The 27,790-nt window shown below is 49.7% G+C and overlaps 1 protein-coding gene across 1 annotated transcript in view; it reads right to left on the bottom strand.

Moving 5' to 3' along the window:
- LOC135993363 (gamma-aminobutyric acid receptor subunit gamma-4) overlaps positions 1-26,918 on the bottom strand; it is a 33,984-nt gene extending 7,066 nt beyond the window's left edge. The window contains exons 1-5 of the mRNA XM_065643173.1: positions 26,854-26,918; positions 21,363-21,511; positions 21,095-21,162; positions 803-1,023; positions 136-218 (exon numbers count right to left, since the gene is read on the bottom strand). Coding sequence (XP_065499245.1) covers positions 136-218; positions 803-1,023; positions 21,095-21,162; positions 21,363-21,511; positions 26,854-26,909 — 577 coding nt within the window. The 5' untranslated portion in view covers positions 26,910-26,918. The remainder of the gene's footprint in view (positions 1-135; positions 219-802; positions 1,024-21,094; positions 21,163-21,362; positions 21,512-26,853) is intronic.
- Positions 26,919-27,790: the final 872 nt, after the last annotated feature.

Genomic DNA, 27,790 nt, shown 5'->3' with positions numbered 1-27,790 from the left:
TAGCAAAGGATGAGAGTCGTAGAGACTAGGTGAAAAATGTAGCTAAAAGGGAGGATAGTCTTCCCAGAAGAGTTTTATTCTACTGAAGTTTCTCTGCCTGCCTCCTAAAACTATTTTAAAAATATGTGTACTCACAACTGGAAAAAACCAAAGGGCAGGAATGAGTGTCCATTGGGAAATTCTGCAGCTGTAGCAGACATTCAGCCTCGATTGTCAGCCTGAGAGAGGAAGAGAAAGAGAGGGAGATCAAGATTTTGTGTTGGTGAAGGTGGTTTGATTCCAACATCACAGTGTGACAGAGGGATGCTCACTTCCTCGAGAAAGAAACACTAATTTGTTGAAAATCAGTCTGTTTGCAGGACTGTTTCAAAACAGCAGCAAAACAAAACATATGTTTGGATATTTTCAAAGTGAGAAAAACTATCTAATTTTCACGTTCAAAAAGCCTTTTTGTTTCATGAGCTTTTCAGATTCTTTTATGGGAGTGACAATTTATGGGAACAAAAGCCAAATGTTTATTATCAGTATGAAATAGCTGGACTGACGAACATAAACTTTGAAAGGATTTTGGTTTAGGAAACCATTTGTAGGTTTGACTTTTTTCTCAGTACGATACGGAAAACCAGTTTGATTTTTTTTGAAGCCTTCATCCAGGGAAGAGGAAGCCCATTCTGTAACCAGCACTGCATGTGTACTCCCACCAGCACTGGGAGACATCTCCACTACTCTGTCCCAGGGTACCTGGAATCCTCCTCTACTTTGACCAGCTCCTTTTTCCCTCACCTCAGCCTGCTGGATGTACCTGAGCGTGTAGAGCACTTTTCCATCATTCCAGATGCGGAGGAGCTGATTAGGAGTGGTTATCCAGTGGGAATCAGCCCGCTTGGAGTTCCTAAAAAAGGTATCCGGGATCCAGATGCGGCTCACCATGTTGGTATTCAGTGTGAGGGCCTTCAAGGTGCTGTTGAAACGAAGACGCCGGTCATACCATGTCTGAGCAAAGAAGATATCAATGGTGTATTCCTGTGAAAGAGAAGGAAGAACATGTCTTTCTGAGACGGATTCAGGCAAAGCAGACCCCTGGCCTCTGCTCTGCAGGCCACCATTTTGGAGTCATAGCTGGAACATTTGCTTTTTAAGTCTGGAAGCAGGTGCCAGTGACCACTGACAACTTTCCACACTCATCTTTAGCTCAGGATCAAGACATCCATGTCACACAACTGGGGCACTAGGGTTCTTGGACCAATACCCTTTCTGAAGATTAGAGAAGGAAGCTGGGGCAGGACTGCTATGGACCCAGCTCTTGGAGCAACAAGTTCAAAAGCTTGAGCCTTTTGCAGACAGAAAATAGAGTCTCCACCATAATGAGGACGTTTGATTTTGCTGAGAGACAGGGTGTCCTAGCTCACCTATAAACAGCATTTCTGGGGTGCAGTACCTGTCTGGATCAGGCTGGCAATAGCCCACGTCATTAGCCCACTGTTCTGCTGCTTGCTGCTGCAAGTCAATTTGCTCCTTATTATTTTCAGCCTGGCTGAGAACCTGCTAATTAGTGCTGTACAGGAGCATGTCTGGCACTCAGTGGCTCTCTGAACCAGCCCCTCAAATCCAGTTCCACCAGCCCACACTAAAGGCTGTCACCTGCTCCTGACAGCACCTCTCTGACTTGGAGTTCACTCCCTTCCACTCCTTTTAAACCCCACGACCACGAAGTTATCATCTCCCTCTCTCCTGTGGGCAGAGACGAACAACGTCTGACTTCGCTCACCTCTCCCTCCCATTCTTCTCCTCTCTCTATTGATCTATCTTGGTGGAACTTTTACGACTGCAGCACATCCTCCCTCCATTGCTGGTTCAGAGCTGACTTCCACAGCGTGCTGTTAAAATAGATGCGGCACTCTAAGGGCGCTCCTTTGGACAGCATGTCCTGCCCGGGGAGGCAGAGCAAGGCAGCACAAAACTGCCCGCTTCATTTTCCTTGACCTTGCTCCACTGTCAGCCAACCGGTGATGAGTGATTTGTACCTAAAATGTCGCTTGCATAGGAATGAGATCAGGAGAAAAGAGTATTTGCCACCAGGTCGTCGAGTCACTCTCTGGACTGATCCTTCAGCCTGGTTAGACACAGCGATAAGTAAAGGTGACAGGGATGAGGTCCTGACATATGTCTAAATGGGGACAGATGCAGCATGTTCAAAGTGATGGTGTTGCCTCTACAGTTCACTCAAAACAGACACGAGGAGACAAAGAGCTGCGATAGCAGCAGCCCCCAAAGCCAAGAGCACAAGCATGGCCACTGCATGAAAACAGAAGGTGGGGAGAGCCCATTCCAGCATCTGAATGCTCTGGATTGCACTGGGTAATGCATGGACATTGGGTATGTGGTAATGAAGGCATGGATCAAGTTGTGAAGCAGTGAAATAGAGCCCACAGTAAGGCAAAGCAGCATTGGCACAGCAGGGAGAAGATGGGGTAATGACAGCCCAAGAAAACTGCATATATGGGGAGGGCTGATTTTATTCTGCTTGGGGATGTTTTCTTTTCCTTGCCAGCTGTTGAGGCCAAAATAACACAACATTTGACGTATTCTCCCCCAGCCCTGCAAACCTTGTTTGAGCCAGTGTGAGCTTACATTGCTTCTCAGCAATATCTCCGGTGTAGGAGAAAGCAACCAAAAATGCAATCATAAATCCATGTTAAGTGCCACTACCAGTTTCTAACTCCTAACGGGAGTCACTTGTGAGATCTCACTTGTGGGCTGGCTGCTCAGGTCAAATGTCCTGCTGTAAAATTCAGCATTCAGCTCTGGGATAACCAATGCTAACATTCTGTGAGAGCGGAGGGTCAGCTGTCTCAGGGGTTTAGTATTTGTTGTCAAGCCCAGATTTTCTGAAGGGATCACCATTGAAGACCTCCTTTTGCGCTATTCATAGCCAGTTTTTACAAAAGGTGTAGTGCACAAGTCATTCAGCTCTTCTGAAAAATCTGAGCTGTTATTGTCTCTGTCCTGTAGTTTGATCTAATTTCAGTGGCTATCATAAGCACAGCTGTTCACGAGGAAGAATGTACGAGCTGAGCTGGCTCCCTTGCCTCTAGGTGGGAAACCCATTGGGAAATATTGGCATTTACAAATGTATTTTCTTCAGAATTATCTGAGGCAAGATTTATACAAAAATGCTCTGGTCTTTGGAAGCACTTTTATCCTTCCAATTCTCTCCCCCATCTCTCTGGGAGAGAGTGAGTGAGTGGCTGTGTGGGGTTTAGTTGCTGGCTGGGGTTAAACCACAACAGTTCCTGAAGACTTTAGCACCTGTTCCCACCAGGCGCGGTTTGCATTGATGCTGAGGGACCTTGCATGACTGCGGCTCTGCACTGATCAGCTGTGGGACAGTGCTCAGGCCTTTCTCAGAGCATTAATCAGATCCCACTTAGCTGCAGGCATCTGACCAAGGTGATTAAAATAGGAGGTGTTTGACCATGGGTTCCCTACAGTCACTGGAGAGGGAGAGGTACTTCTGGAGGGAGATCCTAATACGAACTAGTGCAAGTTGTCTTCTGGAAATGCCTCAAACTCTTACTGATCTTAGAAGAGCTCAGACTGATCAAGGCTGAATAGCTGAAGTTTGGCAGGATGAGCTCGGCCCCTAAAACTTATGGCAGTGCTGCTTCTTGAACTCCTGCACCCCTGTAGTTTCTCTCTGTCCTTGATTCATTCTCAAGCATCAGAAAGAGACTTCGCAATACCTCAAATTCCCCGAGAGGAAAAAGGTTATTGTAAAACACTCCTCCAACATTACTGTACCATCTGTTATGCTGCACATGGAGGTTGTTAACTTCTCTGTAAAAGCATGGGCTTTTTTAGAGTTTTCATCAGAAGGAGCTAGTGAAATAAGAGGAATCACTCTAAGAGTTAGGCTGCACCATTTGGATCACACATGGGCTAGCACACACATGTTGGCATGCATGCAATTTTACATCAAACTTTAGCCCTAAAATAATAAAGTACCCATAAGACAAACACTGAAAACTATGCAATGCTGAGGAACACCCTGCAGCATTGCTGCTGCTACTTGTGTGGGCTCGTGTCCAACTCAGCCTTTCAGCACGTCTCTGCTGGCTCTTGGTCACTGTCGTTGCCCAGCACTACTGCACATCACTGATCAGCCCTCGTTTTCCTCACGTGGGCACCACAGATGCTGGTGGAAACCCAATTCTAGAAAATGGTAAAATCTGAATACATTTAATGGAAAAAAAACCCCTGTCCTGTAAAGAGCATTTGTGGGAAATAAGGGAATATGGAGTTGATAAGAATATTTCATCTTGGAAGAAAAAATAAAACACTAACAAAAAAGATTTTACTGCACCCTTTAAATCTTTCATTTTTAAAAACACAGTTTAACAGAAAAGCTACGGCATTTCCATGTGAAAAGTAATTTCAAAGAAAATCCCAAACTTTTCAATGCAAAAGAAAACAGAGAGGTTCAGAAATCAGCCTGTCCCCAGCACAAGAGAGTTGGACTCTGGCCACTGTTCTTATTGTGTGCTATCCTAAACCATGTTCCTTGGATCATCCCAGCCACTCTGCCCAAATCTTCATGGCCCTAGAGAATTATACACCAAATAAACACAGCTGTGCACTGCCAGAAAATCCTTTTCAAATGGCTCAAAGTAAGCTTGTGTGTGCAGTTCAGCTGCCCCCTGTCAAGGATGTAATTAGGAGGATACAGAGGAGTTGGGACCCCATGGTACCTCTGTATCCATCTATGAGCTTCTTTCTCTGTGTTCTTTAAGAGCTCAGCTTTCTGACAAATGCCAAAGTGAGAAGCAAAGCCATGGAATGTGTTTGAGATGTCTTTCTAAATTAGGATTAAATTAAGCATTTAAAGATGTTTTTTGCAACTTCGCTTGTATTCAACAGCAACAAGAAAACCTCCAAATAGAGGAGACAGAGACCTGGAAACAGGTTCCTCCATTTTCCTCTGCTGGAGAGACAGCTTGGAAAAATCCTAAATGACAGTGAGCCTGAGAAATTCATATCCTAGCCAGTCTCATTCTAGCTCTTATTGTTCCGATATTTGTCTTTATTTGTAGAGCCCCCTTCTCTCTGAGCCTCCAAGCAAATCCCTCGCTGCAGTACCATAAAGCAAGCTGCTTTTCTGGGAAGTATTTTGGCCAGTATTTTGGGTGGGCTGATGTGAATCGGATGGGTCCGTACTGCCAATCACAGAGCTAAGCAAAGCACGTGTTACAGGCAAACTCTTTGCGGTGCCGCAACTCAGGAAAATCTCAGGAGTTACTGGAGGAGAGCCAGGAACAGAGTGTGTTTCTTTCATGGGCTGGTAGGTTGCTCTGTGCCTCTCCCTCTTCTGCAAAACAGGGGTCAGCCCAAGCATCCTCCCTTCAGACAGACCTGCGTTCAGCAACTCTACACCCCACAGCCCTGCACAGGCAAGCATTTTACTCTCCACAACATCCCACACATCCTCCCAGCCTGCAAACATCTCTGACAAACCCCGGGCTGCTCCCAACAGCCAGCTCTACGTTCCCAGAGAACACGCTCAATAACAGCAAAAAGTCTGGAGATGCTCTCCACACTTGGGTAACTAAATAAAATAACATTTTAGAATAATCTTCAAATCTGATGCACAACTTCTTGTCCCCACAGCTCGCGGGCAGGAATGTACTTCTAGCATGACGTGCAAGCACTCTCTCAAGGCAGCAGCAGAGAGGACATGTACTAACAGCACAGGCTAATGCCTGATGCTGACCACTTCAGCAAGCAGTTGGGCAGCATCACCCTTCTCAGTTCTCCTGTTAGTGGTGTGAGACTCCTCGCTTGTGGATAGCTCTGTGTCCTTACTCTGGGTGAGTTTTATCTCCCCAACACAAAGAGCAAAAGAATGAGAATTTAAGTTTCATTATGTTTCCAAGGTCCTCCTCTCTCCAAATCAGACCCCAGAGAGCTTTCTGGACAGGATGCTGGAGTGACTAGGAGAGCGTGCAAGGACAAAAGGAGCAGAGCTCTCAGGTTCTGTGTTTTCAAGGTGACACACTGAACTTCCCATCTGTTTCACTTCTGCAGCAACACTGGCAGCGCTGTCCTTGTCTGAATGACTTTCACCTCTGCCCAGGGAATTTCAGTTGAGACCGTGTTCTTTTTATAATACAAACTTGCTGTTAAAAACCATCACTATGTCCTGTGCTTGTGCCAGGAGCCTTCAAACAAGACACGCTGTCCATGCTGCTCTGTTGATTGCAAACTCCCCAATCATGGTTTGCTCACGTTTGGAGTTTCTGCAGATGGGAACTGGACAGAGCTTTTGAAACCAATTGCTGGCTTCTGAGATTTGTCCCTGCCCATTCCCACACACCTCTGCTCATGCCGGTTCCCATGCATGTGCAAGCAGGGACATCTAAATGCAGGCTTTTATACTCATGACGGACAACCACACCAGACTGTTTCTTCCCTTCTAAACCCTTTCTTCTGAGCTGTTCCCTTGTACCATCACTTGCTGTCCTCCTCACATGCAACCCCAGAGTAACCGCTGATTGCCATGGTGCCCGTTGTTCTTTTCATGGGAACATACCCTGGCACATGGAGTCTCCCACTGTGAGCCCCAGGGGCATGTGACCTAGACATGTGTGTTTTAGCATCTGATTAACAGTCATTACCCAAAGGATCAAGGAAAGTCCTTCAGTCGAGACATGACATCAGCCAGACTCTGGTTTATGGAGGCACAGCCTGTCTGCACTCTCCCTGATGAGGTTATTACTGAAAAGGCAGAGGTACGGACACAGGATGCTGTATGCAGATGGGGCAGAATTAATTAAAGGGGAAGATACTGAACACTTCAACGAAGTTTTATGCAAAGCACGATGGGGAAGGAGCTGCCTCCTTTTAGTTTGTTTTTTCACCACTCAGGACAGGACATGGGTGGAAAGTCATGTGTCAGCACCTTCTGATGCAAACAAGGATGCAACCCAGTTACCATGATCTCTAAAAAATGCCTGAGCTGCTTGCAGAGCAAAGCCATATTTTTCCAAAGTCTTCTTTGCGTGTCAAAAGTTACTGCTAAATGCTTAAATGCTCCCCATGATGTCATGTGTGAAGCAACTTTGTGCTGCAAGAAGAAAGCAGGTGGGGCAAGAGAAGAGGTGGGGACAGAAGCACATGGATAACTGGAAGATAATACTTAGCACTCCAGGCAGGTGCTCTTGTTTATTTGTCCTTTAAGCTCGTGGGTTGTTTGATGAGACAAAAAAGAAATTTCCTTTGAAAGGGCTAGAAGATAAACCTTCTCACTGCATACAATTAACTCCCCAAGACTGGTCCTTCAGGACAGCTTGGCAAGATTCAGATAAGAAGCTGGAATTTCTTTAATTGCACTTCCCATTCCCGTGCCACCCACTCTGATTAAAATGAAACACTGGGATGGGCAGTCTAATCCTGCCCAGGACTGGGAGGGCAGCTGCTGCAGCTCCCCTGTACCAGGCAAAGGAAGGTAGGAGATCCCATTAATCACCTGAGGTGTCCAGTCCTAAACAATCCTGGGGAGGAGCATCTGGGATGGTCAGTTTGTCCCCATGGAGACAGTCTCCCAGCTGCGCCTGCCTCCCTGTCTCCAACCTGGTACCTCATGCAGAAGGGACCACCACTGGCATCACTACTGGCTTTGCCAGACCCCAGAACAGCCTACTGCTCAGGGACTGAGCAGCCCACATCCACTGCCCAATTACCTTTGCTGGTTTTTTCATCTTTCCAGCATTTCTTGGGTTTTCCCTCTTTTCCCTTCACTCCCTGATCTAGTCTTCTTTCCTACTCCTCCTCTTCACGTTCCTCTCCACACTGTCTTTGGTCTGTTGCTCACCACTCTTCTCTGCCTCAGCAAGGAAGGCATTACCACCCTGCCCATACCCCTCCTCAGACAGAAGCAGCTTCACTTGTAGTGTCCCTATTCGAGCATCACATCATTTCCCACCCCCTTCCAACCTTCTCACAGGACTTTGCTTTGTCTAATAAGGCTGTACGTTCGTGGCCTGAAAGGTGTCTAGTGATCTCAACTGGATGCCGATTGTCGTGCAAAGAGAACAAAGTCCCTCCCACTGCAGTCATAGTGATGAAGAAATTGCTAGAGAAGCTGTGCTTTGAGGTCAAGACAGGAAGGAAAGGGTGGCAGAGAGAGGGAGCCATAGCAGCTCTGCTTTCTGTGCGGGTCAGAGCCAGGAGCATCCTTCCAGCGCAGGAATTGCATGGCATGACACAGCAGCATGCAAAACCAGAGGGGATAAGAAAGGGCTAACAATGTCAGGCAGCGTTCCTGTGTCCCAACAGCCTTCTAGAGTGGCGAGTCACAGGAGCTCAGGGATGGTGTATAAGGAGCAGGAAAATCACTACAACCTTCTCCTAATTATGGCCTCCTTTGTGAGGATCACTCGCTTCCAACAGGCACTGAGCTCTGTCAAACCACCTCCATGGGCAGCATGTTGACAGGGTGGAGAAGCCAGCGGAGCCCAGAGCTGATGCTGAAGAAGCGATGCTCGCCACCAGCCAGGGGAACTGCCCTGCACCTGGGACTTGAATCACAAGCTGAGGTGGGCGAACGGGTTGCCCCACGTGAGGAGTCACAAAGCATCACGAGGACACTGGCCCTGGGTGAGCAGCAAGGTTCAGCTCTTCCAGAAGCAGTGATCCAGGCTGGCATCTGAGAGGTGCCACCTGATGCTACTCTGTCCTCCTCCCACCAAAACTGGTCTGAGAAAGCCCAGTGCACCCACGTCTGTAGGATGCAATCCATTGTACAGAAATGCCTGTGCTGGCGAGGAGGAAAACCACTGTTTGCCTGTATAAATCCTCTTCTAATCTGCATCCTCAAGGAAAGAAGCACATTCAAAAAAATCTAAGAAAGTTCCACTTTCACAAAAGCAGAGAGTTTTGTGCCCTCTGCAGAAATCCTCACTTCTGACGCTGTTCTCTCCTGGCCCCAGATGAAGGAGGAGGTGAGGACAGTGTACTCTGCTCCACTGACTCTTTCAAGGAAACCTGTTTCATGTTGTCTCTCATGTCTCCTTACTGTGCTTGCCAGCTTTCTCTTCCTGCCCTGCCAGTCGCTTGATTTAGCTCCTCCCTGCTTCTTTTTGTTTTTCCTTTCACAGTTCTTTTTTTCAAGCCACCACAAAAATCACAGCCCAGTCCTAATGAGAGTTCAAGGGAGCACCAGGCTGAGGAAAGCAGCTGAGAGAAATGAATCAGGTTACAGAGAAAGTACCATTTCTTTCCGTCTCCCCTGTTGAGTATTTGAAGGGCAAAGCAAGCAGGACTGCAGTTACAGAAGGGACACCAGGAGAGCTGATTCTGCTTTCCAGACATACATCTACACCTCAGGCCAGCTGTGGTGGTCTTTTGGAAGCCAGGACACCAGCCACTGGGCAAGCAGGACCTGCAGAGCTCTGCCGCTCTGGGCTGTTCTCTTCCCATGTCACTTGGTGGCTGGAAAAGCCTCTCCTCAGAAACTGAGGGCTAGTGTTCCCAGTACTTTTTTCCAGCTCTGAAATGTTTTGTGGAGACCCAGCCTAATGCAGATGCATCCTTTAAAACTCCACCACTCTACCTCTCTCAACTCCCCTAGGTGGTTTTAGGACAGTGGAGAGTAGTGAAAATGATGAAGGTTCAGGTTTTCTACACAGACGTATAAGGAATACACTGGCAGAGCTTGTATATCCCAGAATCATACATACAAAGAAACCAAACAATTTTGGCTCTTGAGCTTAGTTCAAAGTCCCCAAGAGCTGGACAGCCCGTTCTCTGCTGCTCCTTACCAAATCCCAGAACTTGGACCTGCCTTTGTTTTTTGTGACAGCAGCAACACTGAGATATCTCCATCTCCCCTCTTGCTGACCAGTGTCTAAGCAGCCCCCGACCTCACTGCTGCAAGAAGGGAGTTTGGCTTCATGCAATGGCTCACTCCTTCCTTGCAGTGCAAACCGGGTGCCCGACATCTCCAATCCCGGTGGTCCTTCCATCCCCTACCTTCTCTGCAGAGACCTTTCCTCCCCAAGCCTCCTGGTGAGATTTACTCTGCAAATCCCTCTGGCACACCGTTCCAAGCCATGTCACCACTGTTGCTTTTTGTGGCAGAGAGACGCAGGGTCCATTGTGCCTTCTCACAAGGTGCAGATTCATGTGATAAACTAAGGCTCCAAGCTCTGGACAGGTCTGTCACTCCACCACTGCCAGATCATGAAACAAAATGATTGTCTTGAAGATTATGGTTCTCTTTGCCTTCAGATTTTCTTTTCAAGGAGCAAATGAAGAGAAGATCAGCAGGTTATCATCTTAACTTCATCCTTCAACCTCCCTGTGACTGTAGGAACAATGAACCTAACTCCCACAAATTTTTCCCATTTCTCTGCCCCACTGTTCTGCTTCCCTTCCTTGTCCTCACTACACTGCTAAGGTGGCTTTGCGTGTCTATGAAGGAGAATGACAGACCAAGGGACACAGGTCTGGTGTGGGAGGTGTAACAGGGAAAGAGAAGCAGATTAAGGGCAGGTGTTGGAAACAAGGCTTACAATACTTGCAAAGTCCCTGCTCTGACCTTCCCTGTTCCCCTGCCACATGGAGACAAGGCGTTCTCCCACCTGCACCTAAGTGTTTTGGTTCACATATCTCACGTGCGCCTGCCTGCAGGTGAGCCATTATCACCACCCACAATTCTCCTGTTGAGCGAAGCTGATCATATGGTTAGAGCCATTGCCAGCTAACTGCAAGTCAGAGAACAACCACAGAAATCCTCACAGCAAACCGCTCTGGACACAAAGATGAGCAATCAAAGCTTATGCCAGCTACCATCAGCTCCATGCTACCAGCACATACCAAGCCCAAGACCCCTGACCAGGCTTATTACCCCACCCACAGTACCCCATGCAGCCAGCATGATTTCTCTGGGGCTTTGAGAGCTGTTGCATTGGGAATTGGTGGGGCCAGTCCCAGCAGCACTGGTCTGAACCAGCTGCAGCGTCCCCAAACCTGCAGTGGGAAAGAATGGGCTGGTGCCGACCAGCGTAAGGCATCACGGCAGGTGACTGTGAAGATCTACCTGCCCACCCACTTGCTGACCCTAACACGTTATCTCCTACCAGCATAAAAGACACCAAGCTGAAGACACAGAGACATCAAGGAAGTGCCTGGAGGCATCGCGGAGATGAAGGGGTTGCAGGGAGAAGCAAAGCGCTGCTCATCCCAGCCGGCCCCGCTGCCATGGGGAGGCTCTGGCTGGCAGTATCACCGCTCCACTGCTGCTCGTTTGCAATTTGTATCATGGGCAATTAAACCCTTCCTGTGCACGGAGATGGGATGTAATAGTCTGAATATTCAGCCTTTAACATCGAGGCATGGAGAGGTCCTTGAAGCATATTGCCTCTGGTCACCCACAACCACTGAATCCTGAGAAATGGTCTCCGTTTCGTAACACGTTTACAGCAGGCAGATTCCACATCAGCCTTCTAGGGCAGATGGTAGGACTGCTTCATCTGGCAGTGCAGGAAATAAATGGAACTGATTTCTACCGAAAACAAATGAAGTTTTGTCGAAAATAAATTAAAATTGTCAAGATCTAAAATGAATTACCTAGACCTCATCATTTCATTCAGAACTTTCTTTCCTTCAGTAAACTAACAAAATATTTTGCTTTACCCTTTTCTATTTTGTTCACTTTATTTTGATTTTTATTTTCAAATACTCATTTTCACGCTTTACTTATAGAATTTATCACCATATGAAAAGCAAATCAAATCAGTCTGGTGATACTAAATGTAAACGTTTTGATTGTCCCTAAATCCACTTTCCCTCAGAAATGTTTAAGAATTTTGACTGTTCGTCCCAAGTGGGAGAACAAGATCCTCTCCCTCTACAATGCTAGACCAGAAACCCCAGCCTCTGACCAGCTCTTTGACTTGGCTCTCGCATACCTGAAATACCCAGACCTCTCCTGTGGAGAGATCTAAAGCCTTCAGTTCAAATAAATCAACTCTGCCTTAAAAATAATTCAGCCCGTCAAGTGACAACTATTGGTACAGCTCAGAGCCTATATCTTTCAAATTTGACACGATAGTGCTTTCCCTTTGACTTGGAAGAATCAATTTAATGAGGTTCAGGGGACAGATCAGTACCCAAATCAAACACATGCTTCCTGGCCTGTCCATGCACACATGTCTCCGTATGGAGAAGCGGGGCTGTTGGGGAACCGCAGAGCAACTCCTTTAGCCGACGGGCTCGTGATGGACGCGGCTGCATCCACGCTTTTCTTCGCAAGATGCAGCCGCGTGAGGCAGCTCTGAGCCCAAGCCCACATCTCCCAGGCACATCCCCACCTGGGTGCGATGGGCAAGGCTGCATTCCCGCTGCCCAGCGACTGCAGAGGGCAAAGCTTCTACCAAACTGTCCTGGGTTTGGCTGGGATAGAGTTAACTTTCACAGGAAGCTGGAAGGGGACACAGCCAGGAGAGCCGACCCAAACTAGCCAAAAGAATATTCGATACCATATGGCACCATGTTTATTTTATAACTGGGGGAGCTGGTTGGGGGAAGAAATTGCCAGGAGCAGAGCAGGCTGGGCATTGATTTTCTGGATGAAGGGTGATCACATTGTGTATCACTTGCTTTGTATCTTATTTTATTGTTATTATTGTTGTTGTTTATCTTTTCCTTTGCTGTTCTGTTAAACTGTTTTACCCCAACCTGCGAGTTTTACCTTTTTTCCCTGATTCTCCTCCCCATCCCACTGGGCTAGGGAGCAGTGAGCAAGTGGCCAGTTGCTGACTGGGTCTAAACCGTGACACAAGCCACGAGACAACTGCTAGCTGCCAGGGAAGGGGACATCCCTCCAGCCTGGTCCAGGCCCCAGCAAGGACAGTCTCCTGGTCACTGGAAAATATCATCATGGTCTATTAACAAGTAGAAACCCAGTTGCTGTCAGAGACCTCTGGAAAGGGAGAGCAGGAACAGCTGCTGTAGTCACAAGCTGCGTTAGAAAGATTTTCTGTGAGTAAGAGTGAGGAATTATGAGTTACAATGCTCTCAGGCCGGGCATGGCAAGCACACTGGCTACTTGGAAAGCACCTACAGTAAGCGCCCTTCCCAGGTTGCCTGCAAGGGTTCGGTGCAAAAAAACCCTTTGCATTCAGCCTGGATGAAGAAATGTGAATTTTCTCCAAAGGCTGGCACAAGATGAATGCAGGATTGAGTGTTACTGCCAGTAGAAGCCTGGAAACCGGATTAATGTAGAAAAGTACAAGAGCTGCTTACTTAGGTATGAACAGTGGTTTACCCCGTGTTGCCCAAGGGCCAGAGGCTGCCCGAGCTGTGGGCTGTGTAGAGGCACCTGTGTGCCAGGACTGATGCTGAAGTTTAAGAAACTTGACTGAGTATGGCCACATTCCCCATTGAGTGTCAAACTGGAGAGCACAGATGTTAATTAACTTCAGGGCTTTTCTCTCCAGAAATGCCTCTGAAAAAAAGCACTTTTCCCCCCAGGAGGCAGCTGTCCAGATTTTCATATTTTATTTAGCTCCAGACTTTAGAGGCAATCCCCCTGCTTTTTGTTTGTTTTCCCTGATAACAGACGCGTTGTGTTTTCTGCACAATAAAGAGCCTATAAATAAAATACCGACATGGATGTCACACAGAAATATCTAGAGGGGATTAGTGTATGTTCTGGATAATAAAAGGAGCTGGTTGAATTATTCATAGCAAATAAATCATTCCTTTTCCAGTTTGGGAGCAGACCCTGAAACTTGCAGAAGCTCTTGGGATACCTTCAGGATGGGAGTAACTCAATTCTTTCATTAGACCTTTTGTTGCAGTTTGTGATTTGTCCTGGAAGTCATACGTGACTGGTGCTATTCCTCAGCAGCCTCGTGATTTTTTTTTTTCTTAAGACAATGACAAACGATGGCTACAGGATGGCCGCTGCCCTTCTCCATGTACCCAACCTTGCCGCACACGAACATAAGCAGCTACGTGAGGAATAGTCACTCCTCTGGCACTAGGGCACACAGGAATGGGCGCAGGTGAGTGTTCCTGAACATTAAGGAATCCAGAGATATAGGCACTTTCCAAGCAAATGGGTATTTGTGAAGACATTATAAATGCACCACCAGCTCCGGTGGCAGAGAGCCATCACTCAGGCATGGAAACTAATGGCGAGAAAAAGCACTAGGGCCCTTAATGAGCAATACCTATTTCCCAACATTTTAAATTTCTACGATATGCTTCTTTATCAGGGACTGAAACCTGACCTAGCTTATTACACAAGTGCATGTCTTGTGTGACTTCATTAGATTTATGCTGATGGTCGACTCTTGCTGCACACCAGGCAGGCCAAAAAGAGCGTGCAGTCCTTGGCAGAGTGTTGTGGCATGCTTCAGGCACTGCAATCCACCCTAGAAGTGGGTACATCTGGGCTGTTGCCTCCTAGACAGATGATTTGTAAAGCATTTCTAAGTCTCTTCAGTTGAGAAGTGCTGTGCAGCCGCTGGGGTCTATTATTATCAGGGAAGAAGCGGGGGGAGGTAACAAATTTCCTTTACCTATAGGCTTATCTTGTGCTCCAGAGCAACACATTCAAGCATCTTAAAAACTGTGCCATTTTCATTTCGTTTCCTTCCTACTTATTCCAAAGCAGCCAAAGCTAAGTAGAATGAAGACTTAAGCATTCCTCAGAGCCAGACAATTATTACCGGTCCTGGTTTTCCCATCTATTAAGAAGAAATGAAGATGTTTACCCAAGCCTTGCAGCGGGACACCAGGGCTGTGACCCAAGGCTTCCCACGGTGGCTCCCACACTAACTGCCTTCCAGCCAAGCACAGCCACTGCTCCTCGGCACGCGGCTCTGCTTCTACATGGAGGTGCCTCAAACCACGTAAGGGCTCTCTGCGAGGGTGGCTTAGCCCCGTACAGCTTTTGTAGAGTCTAGCTCCACTCTTGGGCATCTGGGCCCCCGCCATTCACAAGCAGCTGCTGGCTTGCTGCGCACTCTGATAACGTGGCACTAATGGGGATTTTATTCAAAGAGTCCTGATTCAGCAGCTCGGCCACCCGCAACTCTGAGCGGGGAGGGAGGAATCCTTGGAAGAGGGTGGTGTGTTCAACTATTGCCTCCCGGCTCTGCTGAGCCTTCCCTGCCCTTAAAGCACCCAAAAGCAAAGTGCCCCAAGTCCCCAAGCTGGCTTTGTCACAGCAGCCTCTTCCTCACTGCTACTCCTTGTCAGCTTCAACTTTGAAAGCTAAACCTCCCTCCCTGGCTCCTCGGGATTTACATGAAAGCAGTCAGTGGGGAGTTCTCTTCATTCATGCTGGGCTTATACTTCTAAATTATAAAGTGTGTCAAATGAGGATTTAATTTATATTTAACAAGACAACGTTTGTAAATTAATTATTCATCAGCTGATAACGAATAAACATTTCCTCCTTCTCTCCCTCCCCCTTTTTCACAGTGTTTTCACAAATACACTGTACATGCAATCTATTAAATCTATTCTGCAGTACTCCAGACGTGGGAAAACACATTCCTCATCCCCAATTTCGTTAGTGTTGCATGGTAACTAATGCGGCCAGCACAGTATTATGAATTTAATAGTGCGCAGCATCTCCTTCCTAAAGAGGAGAGGGCTGAACATTCAACACGTGTATTTGGACATATCAATCTCTTCAGGTTCCAGTCCCCTGCTCACAGGCAGAGCTAAGAAAATAATTTGCTAAAATAACAGAAGCACAAGCTTAGCCCTGCCCCCTGGAAATCACAGGCACTTCAGATGCAGCAGAATCTGGCCCCTGGTGAATGACAGAGGCCAATTTTGCTCTTTCCATCTTATTATCATTATGTAATGAGATTGAGGTTGTGCACAATCCCAGCAGAAGAGCTGTCATCAAGTTTTGCTACAGAATTTGGCACACAAGGGCATCTCCTTGCACATACCAAAGAGAAGAGTCTCCAGCATCTAAACTGGCCCTGGCTGCACCACCTCTGATCCCAGACACCCGACGCAGGCAACCAAGACAGGTCCCTGGATGAGTGGCTTGTCTCCCTTCACTTCAGCCAAGAGGCTACCACAGTGTTTGGGCTATGTCGTTGGAGTTCAACTCCTTGAGCCTCATGCTTGCTTTTGAGCAAGCAAGGAAGAAAAGGGCATTCAGCTCTGACCTCTGGGAGGAACCTGAGAAGCTCTGGGCAGGAGTTGCTCCATCTCCAAGCTCAGAGCAGAAGCACTTTTTCCACTCCCACACATGCTGGCTCTCATGGACACTTCACGGACATTCTCAGGACTAAAAGACGCTCAGCCCCAATAGTTGGCAACCACTTCTACAGCATCATTTTCTGAGAGTTAAGCATTCCTAAAGGAAGGTGATCCAGAACTCTAGGTGCCCTTGACACCAGTTAAAGCTATAATCTATAGCAATAAAGCCATTACAAAACAAAACCAGGAGCAAATCCCTTCAGCAAACAAGTCAGCATAAAATTTGAACCCAAAGTCTCCTCCATCAGTCCTCACTGACAGCCGTCCCTGGCACCTCTTCCCACAAACACGCTGGGGGAACCAAGGTGGGTCTTTGCACCAGGCTCAGCTTCGTGATAAGCCAAGGACACCTAAACACTATCTGTGTTAATGGGAATCTAATTGGGCATCCAGGGCCACGACACGGCTTGGAAAGCTGAGGCACTGTGGGCGATAACTCATTTGGCTTGATGTGCTGCTGGCCGGCACCCAACGGCAGCAGGCAGCTCTGGAAGGGCTTGTGGCCGAGCGCATCCTTTCCCTGATGGTGTAAACGGAGTTTCTCACCACCCTGAGAAGTGCCAAGTGCCCCAATCCCACTCAGAGACAACAGGTTCATGGGGATGGGGAGGGAGCCCCAGGCCATGCAGTGACCGGAACAAACAGCTGCGGGACCTGATGGTTCCACTTCTCTGCACCCTTTTCCCTCTCAGCCTCTCTTTCAACCAAGCCTCGTCCACTCACTATCATTTAACTGTCTTCTAGCTTTATTTCTGGTCACTGCCACATTTTGGCTGGCAGAATACAAAGAGTCCTTTCCCCAGGGAGGAAAGAATGTAAAATTTGCTCAACTATCCAAATGGGAAACAAGACTAACATTCTGATCTACAAAAGATACCAGGAAATCACTTTACATTTCTTCCCCCTCCAAGCCTGCTTGCCTTCTGCTGACTTCCGAATGTTAATGTTATTTATGACAAGTGATTGATGAGGGAGATGCAAAATTTACACCCAGCACTGGGCATTTTCAAATCACCTATTCATTTTTAAGGACCGGAATCAGTTTTGTACCCTGACATGATTTATCATTTGGAGGTTGAGCAGCAGCTACGCAGGGCCAGCTTCCCAAGCCCTGACAGAGTATCACCAGGCTGAAGGTAGCAGTGAATAGTTAACCCTTTGAGAGGTGAGCAAAAGATCACAGGACACCAGTATTCAGACTACATTGCTTAATTGGAGCCTTCTATTCCACCTGCGTGTCAGGCCATCCTATAGCCTTCAACTTCAGATGCACAGACCACGCTGGTCCAAGCTAATAACCACAGTAATGCTGATAGATTTCTTAAAAGCAGAATGAGGTTTTTATTTTCTGCATAGCCTGGGTATGTGAAAGAGAAATATTTATGTAACACCCTGTCATTGCAATGCACCTAAAAGAGATCAATGGGACATTTCCCCTCCAGTGGACCTTCCAGCCTACATGAGCCTCTGTATCTGCAGCACAGAGAAATTTCACCATGGGCTCAGGAGAGATCTAGCCCCCAGCCACGTTCTGGCTCCCTTCCCTCAGAAATGTGCATTTCAGCAGGTTGCGCATGGGAAAAAGGAAAAATCAGGCCTGTGGGACAGGTCTGACAGCTGCGAGAAGGCAAAGCTTCTCAGGTTGGGAGAAGCTATATAAAAAGGGACAAAGTGGGAATGACATATCCCCAGCAAAGATAATCTATATCATACATTTGATGCCAGCCTGCCAGTGTCTGGCACGATCCACAGAATGACTTAATTCATTGCATCATCATGGAAAAGCAAACAAACACAAAACAAGTAGGTGAAGTAGCCAAGCCCAGAGGTGACACTGTGGCAGCTTTCTCACCACCCTTTTCTTTTGCTTCAGAAGACACTATAGCAGGATGCAGCCTCTCTCATGAGCAGGAGGAGGTATTCGGAGTAGAGATAGCAGAAAGCTGCCATTCAAGGCTATAGGACCTGCATCTAGCTGTCCTCAGTACCTTTAATATCAGCCAAGCATCTCAGGGAGAAAGGGTCTACAGCTCAAGGGCATCACAGATTCAAGCTTAGGAATCACAGAATCATCAAATAGTTTGGTTTGGAAGGGACTTTCAAAGCTCATCTAGTCCAACTCCCCTGCCATAAGCAAGGACATCTTCACCCAGATCAGGTTGTTCAGAGCCCCATCCAGTCTGGCCTGGGTTGTCTCCAGGGATGGGGCATCCACCACCACTCTGGGCAACCTGTTCCAGTATTTTACCACCCTCATTGTAAAAAGTTTCTTCTTCATGTTTAGCCTGAATCTCCTCTCCTTTAGTTTAAAGCCATTGCCCCTTGTCCTCTCACAACAGGCCCTGCAGGAAGGAGAGAAGTCCATAAAGACTGTACTTGCGGGGTCACATGGAGGTGTCTGCAGATCACTGGTGACTGTTGGGACCCAGCAGGGACACCTAGACTTGTAGCATCTGGGCACTTTGGAGAGACAGCACAGCCAGTTGTACCTGATGCCATGAAATCCCTCAACTGTCCCTGTGCTGAGTGGTTCCCTCCCCTGCCCAAGCAGCTCCTCACCATGCCATTCCCACAAACAGAACTACCTTCCTCACGTAGGAAGGCTGCAGATGGGTAGATTAGGCCCATGGCAGCAGCTTGCCCAGCAGAACCCTGCAGGTGTAGGTAATTTCAAGTACCAGTCTTGCCTTTGCACTCCTGGTTTGCTTTAAGTGTGCTGGGATGCCCTGGGATCCTGTACAGTCATGGAACCCCACTTCATGAAGCATAAAAGCTTCTGCTGACCCTTAGAAAGAACTAAACACATGAGATAAGCTGCTCTAGGAATAGTCAAGGCTGTCTTCGGCAACACCATCCCATACGATTCTCCAGTGTCTAGTAAGGATTGAGTTCACACATCCTTGGTGGGGTTGGCTATTGTCACTGCCTTGCATCTTGTTTTCACAAAAATATCAGAGATGCTGAGTACTCCTGAAGCTCCTATAGCTGCGGCCATATATGGTTGGTATTAGCCCAGTGGATCTAAAATACTGAAAGAATGGGATGGACGTACGCATGTTCTCACACACCCATCACCATGGCATAATCTGTGTTTCTTAGGAAACCAGACTAACAGCAGTGCCTGGTATCTCTGTTTAGGAGAAGAGATGAACGCTGGATACAAGACTGGATTTTATAAGTCGCTCTCTACTGCTACCATCCTCATGGCTATGTGGTGCTCCTGCGATAGAGAGCAGAGCTTCCTACAGGGGTGGGAAGGGGTAAAGTAAATGGATGAGGAGGAAAGAGAAGGAATGAGAACACGCACTGTGGTTTTGCATGGTTTTCTTGGCATATCCTTGGGCAGTGCAAAGCAGATGGGACAGCTACCTATAACATGACTCTTACGCTCTACCTCCAGGCACAGCAGTGGCTGGAGAGCTGAGTACTCCCAGTCCCTGCACCGCTGCTCCTACATCACTGTGGCTTCGTGTCTCACGTGGGATGGAGGAGCTTGCAGTATCTGCCCCAGACAGGGATGACGTCCGCATAGCTCGGGCTGTGGTTCTCCTCCCAGAAACCAGGTCCACATAAACAACAAAAGGAATTTTTTTTTTTTGCCTTGAGGCCATCCTTGCTGGGGCTCCTGATGGTGCCCTCACCATGCAAGCAAGCGCCCAGCCAGGCGCCTATCTGGCGGCTCACAAGCAGGTGCTGCACATGCTTGGTGGTGGCCGGTCAGAAGGGCTGCTTCAAAATGCTTTTTGGAGTGAAAGTGGTGCTACAATCACGATGCCATTTCTCCATCCTCAGAGGGGTTTGTTCGGTGGAAATTTTCTACCTGGGAAACTAAAAATAACATGCTTATCCTGAGAACTTTCTCTTTTTTTGGTTTAAGGGGGCTGGTTTTGTTTCTGCTGCGTTTTGCATTGAGAGATACAAGAAAAGCCAAGTTGTCCTGACTGTACTTCTCCTTTGTACTCTCCACCCCACTGCCCAGTGGAACAAATAAGTCTTTTGAAACCTGACAGCAGTCAGGTTTCTTTCTTGCTAGAAAAGAAAAAAAAAGTGACTTTACAAGGAAAATGATAATGGAAGCTACCTGAGAAATATAAATAATCAACAGTTTCTCTCCAGTGCATGGCCTGGAGACTCTTCAGATCAAAGAGCATCTCTGAGTGTTTCCACAGCTCCCAGTACAACAGGGTCCTGAGCCACGAGCAGAAACCATCACAGTTGTGGTGGCATCAATCTAAGGTGCTACACACTGAAGAAGAGCTGTCGGACCTGAGGCACCCGCCTGTCCCTCCCTGGCACCGCAGGCCAGGCCTGGGCACCTGAGTTTCACACCATCAGACCATTGCCATGGAAACCACCTGCAGGTACCTATTTTAGTCCTCCTAGGACATGTGCTTCTCCCCCTCCCAGCCACCATCGCACTGGTTCAAGAAGGGTGGTAAAACCCGCCCTGAGTGTCCTGGTGTCAAAGCAAGGGTGTCCATCCACACATTGCCAGTGGAGATCAAAGAGCATCGTCATCCTTCTCCCTGAACTTGTGAGCATGGTAGCATTGCTGAACTGACCAAGGACTGAGCACTTGAGTACCTTGCTCCTAACCATAGATGGCTGTCAAGACTCTCCAGCTCCAGCTGTCAGCAGGTCAGAGCACCTCTTCCCAAGGAAAGGGAAACAAATACACCTCTTCTCATGAGAACATCACCTTCATGCCATGTCTAGCCAGCACAGCACAATCTACCAGCAGCCGCCTCCCACGCTCTCAGTTGTGGTGTTACCGTGACACTGCAGCAATGGCAGCACTCACCATCTGGATGACAGACACCGGCCCGATGCTGTTCACATAGATATCCACATCGATAAACGTAGGCTTGACTGTAAAGAAAATAAAAAAGGTACTGATGAGCTGGGGCTAGGATCATTTGTGAAGGGCTGAGGAACAGGGGAGCATCTGGGATCAACACAGCTCCATCTCACCAACTATCCCAACTACAACAGCCACGAAAGCAGTGAAAACACGAGACACAACAGGGCCAGGTCACTACCCATGACAGGGAGCTTCAGGGGACACTTACTGCCAATGTCAGGCCTCAGCTTGTTGTCATAGTTCTTCAGCAGTGAGTTGAGGATCTGTGTGGCATCAGTCTCCTGTGCCTTGGGAGTGAGGACCCAGGTTTTATTGATGCTGAGGTAATCGTAATCGTATTCCTCTGTGCTCTCGCACCTGGAGTGGAGTCAAAAGGAGAAAGACATCGCTGTGGCATCTCTCTGGCACTCTGTGGGCGTCGGGGCACAGCTGGGTTTCAGAGATACTAAAGGAGGAGCATGCAGTGCTGCTGAAGGGCAGAGCATAAGGAGCTCAGGGATCTCCTCTCAGCCACGCTGCTAAGTAGACACAATTCACCTGGTGCCTTTGCTCACTTCAGGGTCCCCGGAGATGCAGGGGCCTTCCTGCCAGCAGTCAGGACTAGCAGGCATGGGGTGCTCCACATCCTTCCCAGCTCCCTTGGGAGACACGCTGCTCATCCCCAAAACACGGGAGCCCTCCCCTGTGCTCCTGCCCCTTCTCTGCTGCCAGCAGCTCCTGCTCCTGGAGCTGCCTGTTGACCCCAAATACCTCAGCTGCTCTGCCTGTCACTTACACCTGAAGTGGGCTTCCTCCAACAAAGAAGTCAGAGAACAAACAGCATTTTTAGGGAGCAAGGCATTTATAGCAAATGCATTTTAGAGAAAAGAGGTCCTAAAAACTACCAAGCAGGCAGCATGCGTGTCTGGCTTGCCAGGAACACAACCATCTGCCCTGCACAGAGCCTGGGAAATTAAAGCCTTATGCAAACTCCTCTGCCCTCTGGCCAAGACCTGCCACAACCCATTCCCTGTACTCACCAACCCTTCCTCCCCTGCCTTTGGCGTGAGTTTCCGTTTAAAGATGCTCCATCTTCCTGATCTTCCAGTTCCAAGCCACGCAAGGAAAGCCTGCATCCTCTCCTGGACATGATCCGCAAAGCAACAGCTTCTCCCACAGCTTTGCAAATCTGCCCTTTCTAAACCTTTCACACCCCCTCCCTTTTCCTGAAGGAGTTTTCCTAAACCTTCTAATTAAATTAGGTCCACATGGTCACCCAGGAAATTCTAACCACCTGCCGCTGCTCTGGGCAGCTCATTCACAAGATTGTCCCTGGAACGACACAGCCATATGTGGGAGAGGATGCCGAGCAATTCCGCACCCAGCACACCCCCCTCGATGTCTGTCATGTCAGCGTGTCACCTGCTCCAGCGCCAGAAAGGGTCTCACAGCGGGAGCTGCCGCCGTGCTGACACTTCCCATCTGGAGCGTCGCAGCTCCGAGGTGCAATCAGGCAGCACCGACACACATCTCCCTTCAGCGCCTGGGGAGGCAGAGCCTGGCAAAGGTACTTGAAGGGGGAAAAAAGGCATTAAATTGACATGTTGCAGTCAATTTATCAGATGCTCCTCTTTTAAAACCCCAGGTAAAACTTGATTTCACAGTTGCTTTAAAAGTCTGGATCTCCCCAGCTTTCAGGCACTGGGATGGGTCCCCCAACAAGGGCTGGGCTGCGAGCAGCTGGAGTCCTGCCGCCAGAGCTTAGATATGGGCACATCAGCTTGTTGTTTCCTCTCTGATTGTGCTGCACTTTCTAACGATGCTTAAGGAGTCTTCAGTGACGCTGTCAGGATGCACTCACTTCTCTATCTGAGCAGCAGCAGCGCGGGCTCGTCTGGCTGTCGTGCTGTGGCGTGCCTTCGAAATGCAGCCGAGCAGACAGCTCCACGGCACCCAGCAGCTGCAGGGGACACGGGGGACCACGGCTGTGCCCACCCAAAAGCTGGCCAGAGCCAAAATCTAGGGATGGCCCTGCTCCTACAGGGCACAAAGAGAGACACGTGTCTCTGCCCACAGCCCAGCTCGGGGCAGGGAAAAGCAATCCTAACTGCCTTCCCTTGCTGTCAGTGTTTCGGGTGATGCAGGCTGCGGAGTGCGAACAGCTACACCAAAACCTTGCCTCAGTGTTCCCTTGACTCTACTTGAAATCAGCCCAAGACAAGTCACCTGCCAGCACTGAACTCTGCGTGTCTCACTGCCCTGCCAAAATCCAGTTCCTACAAAGCGTAAGGCCACAGTAGAGTCCAAAACATCCCTCTGGGGCCGAACTGAACCAGGCCGGTTAGTCCGACCTCAGCCTTCTGGCTTGCCCCCGTTTAGTGCTGCTGATCAACACCCTAAGGCTTGGGGTAGCATTTCCAGGGAGTCACATTCCTATTACAGATGCAGTGATGCTACCAAAAATATGCTTTTTGCTAATACAGCTAATCCTGGACTACTAAACCATACTAAGCCATCTTATCATAAGCAAGCCAGCTTTTGCTGGAGAAAATATGCTTTTGCTGGGTGTCTGTGGATATACAGACACACCCCAGCTCTTGCTGGTCAGGAGTATGACCCTCATGCCATCCTAGGCAAGCCCCTGCCTCCTCCCCAGTCTCTTTTCCCAGTGGCCCCATTTCAAATCAAGAGGAGAAGAGTCCAAGAGCTATTGCAGAGGAGAGGAATTAAGGTGACATGCGCACGTCGCCCCACAGCTGCTAATGGAAATGTCACACTGCAGACCTGCAGCGATCCCCAACGTGCTGTGAACACTTGCTGGCCCGGCGGCTCCAGCTCCTCGTGCAACGCGACTGGCTCAGTGACAGGGGACAGCCAGTTCTCATATGTCTCCGTGCAGCCAGGAGGAAAGGCAGAGCCATGTTTCCTCACCTCCGTTTGTCAAACTGTCAACATACCCGCCTCACGGCGCTCCTGCGCTCGGCCATGGGGCAGCCACGACTGTTGGCAGGGGGATGACGGCAGGACAGAGCTGAGGAGGTTGCAAGGAAACCCCTGGTCTGACAGATGCGGTTGAGGATGTGGCAGGTCCTGCTGGCGCCCAGAGCAGGAGGCCTGCGTGGCGGGGAGGTGTCCTTTTGGATGCACTCACAAATATGCATGGGGCTGGACAACCCTCCTGGGGCAACCCTTGGCATTACAGCAGGACAGAGCTCTGGCTTGCCTCCCTCATTCTGTTTTACTCAAACAGACACCTGTTTTGCTGAGGTTTCCAAGAACACTTATGGTCAAAATACACCTGAAGAGCTGGTGGCTGGCTCCCTCCCTGACTGCCCAAGCTGTCTGACAAGGTTTCCCTTGGCAGGAGGAGGGGAAGAGCAACATGTGCTACAAGCCCTTGAAGGCACTTCTGCTCCTTGCCTGGTAGGACAACTGATAGTGCTTGACCAGGGTGCATACACACTACTATTTGCAACCTGGTGTGTTAACCAAGTCTGAGACCTGTAAAATTTTCTATTGAGACCTGTACCCCCTGGGGAGGTGACAAACCTACTGCTGAGACAGGAATGTCCCAGAGCAGATGCAGATACCGGGGCTGTGATTGTCCAGCCCCTCTGCAAAAGCAGCTCAAAGCCTCCCCTCCTCCCAAGGAACAGACAGCAATGAAACGCAAGAACAACATTTCCCTTGGTTGAAAAGCACTGTAGTCAATCCTAATTACCACATGCGAATGTGTCCTTCTAGGCACCCATCCCAATGCCTCCAAGAGTTGTAGGCGCATAACCTTCAGGAAAATTACCCTAAATCAGAAGCAGGCAGAGGATTTAAAGATAGGGTGATCACTAAACTGTACCCTACGCATTTCACATGTCTTTGTACCTCTTCTTTCACAGCACACTCCATGAAGCCCCAATGGTCAAGTCTGCACGGTTTCAACCATGTGCCAAGCCCAGCTTTCCAGTGGTGCGACACTGTGCAGAGACCCTGCCTTTGTAGCTCAGACTTGGGTGCCTTGGTCCCAGCTGAGGCTGTGCCCTGGGAAATGCTTCTGAATTAGAGTCTGTGGTGGGCAGATCGTCTGGGGAGTGCTGAGTCACCTGCCACAAAGCATCCAGCCCACTCCAGCACCAGGGGACAGGTCTTGCAGCTTATGCCAGGAGAAGAGCTCTCACACACGCAGCACCTGAACTGGGCTCCTCACCCCAGTGCCCACCATCAAGTGCGGGGCAGGTGAGATTCACCCCCTCCAAGCTGAAGCCAGCAAAACCGCAGTGAACATGGAGTAAGACCCGAATATAAGTTGCTCCTTCTCTCCTTCTACTTCCACAGGCTTCCTCCCCTGCTCCATCACCCCTCCAACATGCACAGACACTGCTCCTGGCAAAGCAGGGATCAGGGAACGGGTAGACATGAGGGAATGGGCAGAAGGGAAGCTGGGCCAGCTACAGGGTAAACCTCCCTGCTCAAGAGCATATGCATACATGACTTAACTGCTCCTCCATGTGATCGTGCCGACTCTCACCCTCTCGAAATGCAGTGCTTGTGGCAGTGTGCTGCAGGGATGGTAGGGCAGAAGAACCAGGACCACCACGGATCCCCCTCTTGGCTCTCAAATGCCCCCTGGCACCAGCGCACTGGCGAGAGGTTGGGTGTCACGGCACAAGCCGTGGGACAGCTCTCGCTGCCTTGACCCCAGGAAGGCCAAGCCCTGGAGGACAGTGGCAGGGATGGACGTTTTGCCCACACCCGAGGTCGGTAAGCCTTGGCAGAGCAGACCATTAGTAGCAGGATTCATGCTCTCTGTCCCTGACTGCATTTGTAATGGGATTTGATCGGCTTTAAGGCGGCTTATTCTGCCAATTAGCTTCAGCCAGTAAAATCCCTCTTCCCTTTAGCCCTGGGGGCAACAATCTGCTGACAACATGTTCTTTCCCCGAACTGGCCATTAAACTCACCAGCAAGGTAAGGAATTGTAAAAAAGAAAAAAGGGAAAAAGAAACTTGAAAACCCCTTGTGCACGGGGCCTTTCATCGCTGTTTACAGAAAAGCGCTACAAACCGCTGGCCCTGGGAGAGAATCGTAATCTGCCAGCCCCACGCTCCACTCGCCTCCTCACCCAGCTCAGCGGTGCCTTCGGGCTGGCATCGGGCTCCCAGCGGCACTCGGAGCTGGGACCCGGGGCCAACCTGTAGAGCAAAGGCAAGACCCCACGCTGCCCTTCTCCTGCCAGGCTGCAAGCCCTGCAGGGGCTTTCGGGGTGCCAGGGGATGGAGTGCAGGGAAGAGGATGCAAGCTCCTTCCCACCAAGCCCAACTCCGCGTGGAAATACCCCGGTGAGGGATGGAGCCTCCAGGAGGTGCTGAGCTCCCTCTGGTCCTGCCCTGGGCAACCCCAGAAGGGGCTCAGGCCCCGGCAGGATTCACCCAGTGAGGTGATGGTGGGGTGGAAAATGGGTGTCTTCTGGATTCCCAGCATAAGAAAGGGGGACCTGGGGTGCACAGGACATGCAGGCACTAGGTGCTGCCGCGACCAGAACGGATCCCGCCTCGGAGCCGGCTGAAAGGAACCGCTGGGGGCACAGAGGTGCCCAAATGCCCGCTGAAGCCGGGGTGGGAGGCGTGGGGAGAAATTCTGCGACTCCAGCCCCCTCCCGTCCCATTGCCTCGACGGGTAAACTGAGGCGGGGATGGGGCGTCCCGGTCGGCGCGGGGGGAGCTCACCTGGCGCGCAGGACCGGCCCGAGGGCCAGGCAGAGCAGCAGCACCGTCCCGGGCATCTCGGCGAGGAGAGGAGCGGAGCGGCCCCGGGGGCGCGGCGGCGGCGCTGCGCCCGCCCCGGAGGGGCTCAGCGCGGGGCCGGGGCGGGGGCGGCGGCGGGGCCCCCCCGCTGCCCGCTGCGCTGCGCTCCAGCCCCGCCACCGCCCGCCCGGCTCCGCGCTCCGCGCACCGCTCCGCGCCGCCGGGGAGGAAGGGGAAAGTTGGGCATCTCTTCTCCGACTCCGCGGCGGGGAGGGGCTCAGCGCAGAGTCCTTCCTACCTCCCCGCACAGGGGCTGGCTCCCCCCGCGCCCCCCCCGAGGGCTGAGCGCCAGCGGGGGGGGACGCACGGCGGAGTCAAACCCGCGTTTCTGGCTGCTGCCGGGGAGCGAGCACCGTCAGCTGGTGTAAGGATCTCTCACTCCTCCTTTGCATAACGAGGCGCTTCATTTCTCTTAATAGTAGCTTTTTTTTTTTAATGCACGACAGTTCAGGTTTGTGGTTTTTTGTGTGTGTGGTTTTTTTTTTCTTCCCAAAATAAAGCGTAGGTTATTATTGTTAAAATATACAAGGCGTCAGTCCCCGTTGGGCTGAGATGCAAGGGACATGCAGCCGGGAGAGGGTCCTTTCCCACTTGTCCCACAAAAGAAGCCAGGAGGCCGCGTGGGAGGGCAGGGGTCAACCAGGGGTTGCAGATGGGCTGTGGGTTTTCAGCGTGTCACTCTCCGCTCTCACGGTTTGCCAAGCTGCACTTGGGCATTTCTTTTCACTGCTGGCAGCTGACTTGTAAACAGGAATAACAGATTCCTTCTTGGTGAGTTTTGGGTGAGAGTTGCTCAGAACCAACTTTGCTACAGCTACATGAGGCATCAATAATTGTCCTTCACCATCTGGTGACAGCC

The sequence above is a fragment of the Caloenas nicobarica genome, chromosome 12, assembly GCF_036013445.1.
Source record: "Caloenas nicobarica isolate bCalNic1 chromosome 12, bCalNic1.hap1, whole genome shotgun sequence".
Classification (NCBI taxonomy): domain Eukaryota; kingdom Metazoa; phylum Chordata; class Aves; order Columbiformes; family Columbidae; genus Caloenas; species Caloenas nicobarica.
The sequence above is the reverse complement of the archived record's forward strand: the minus strand, read 5'-3'. Positions and strand labels throughout refer to the sequence as shown.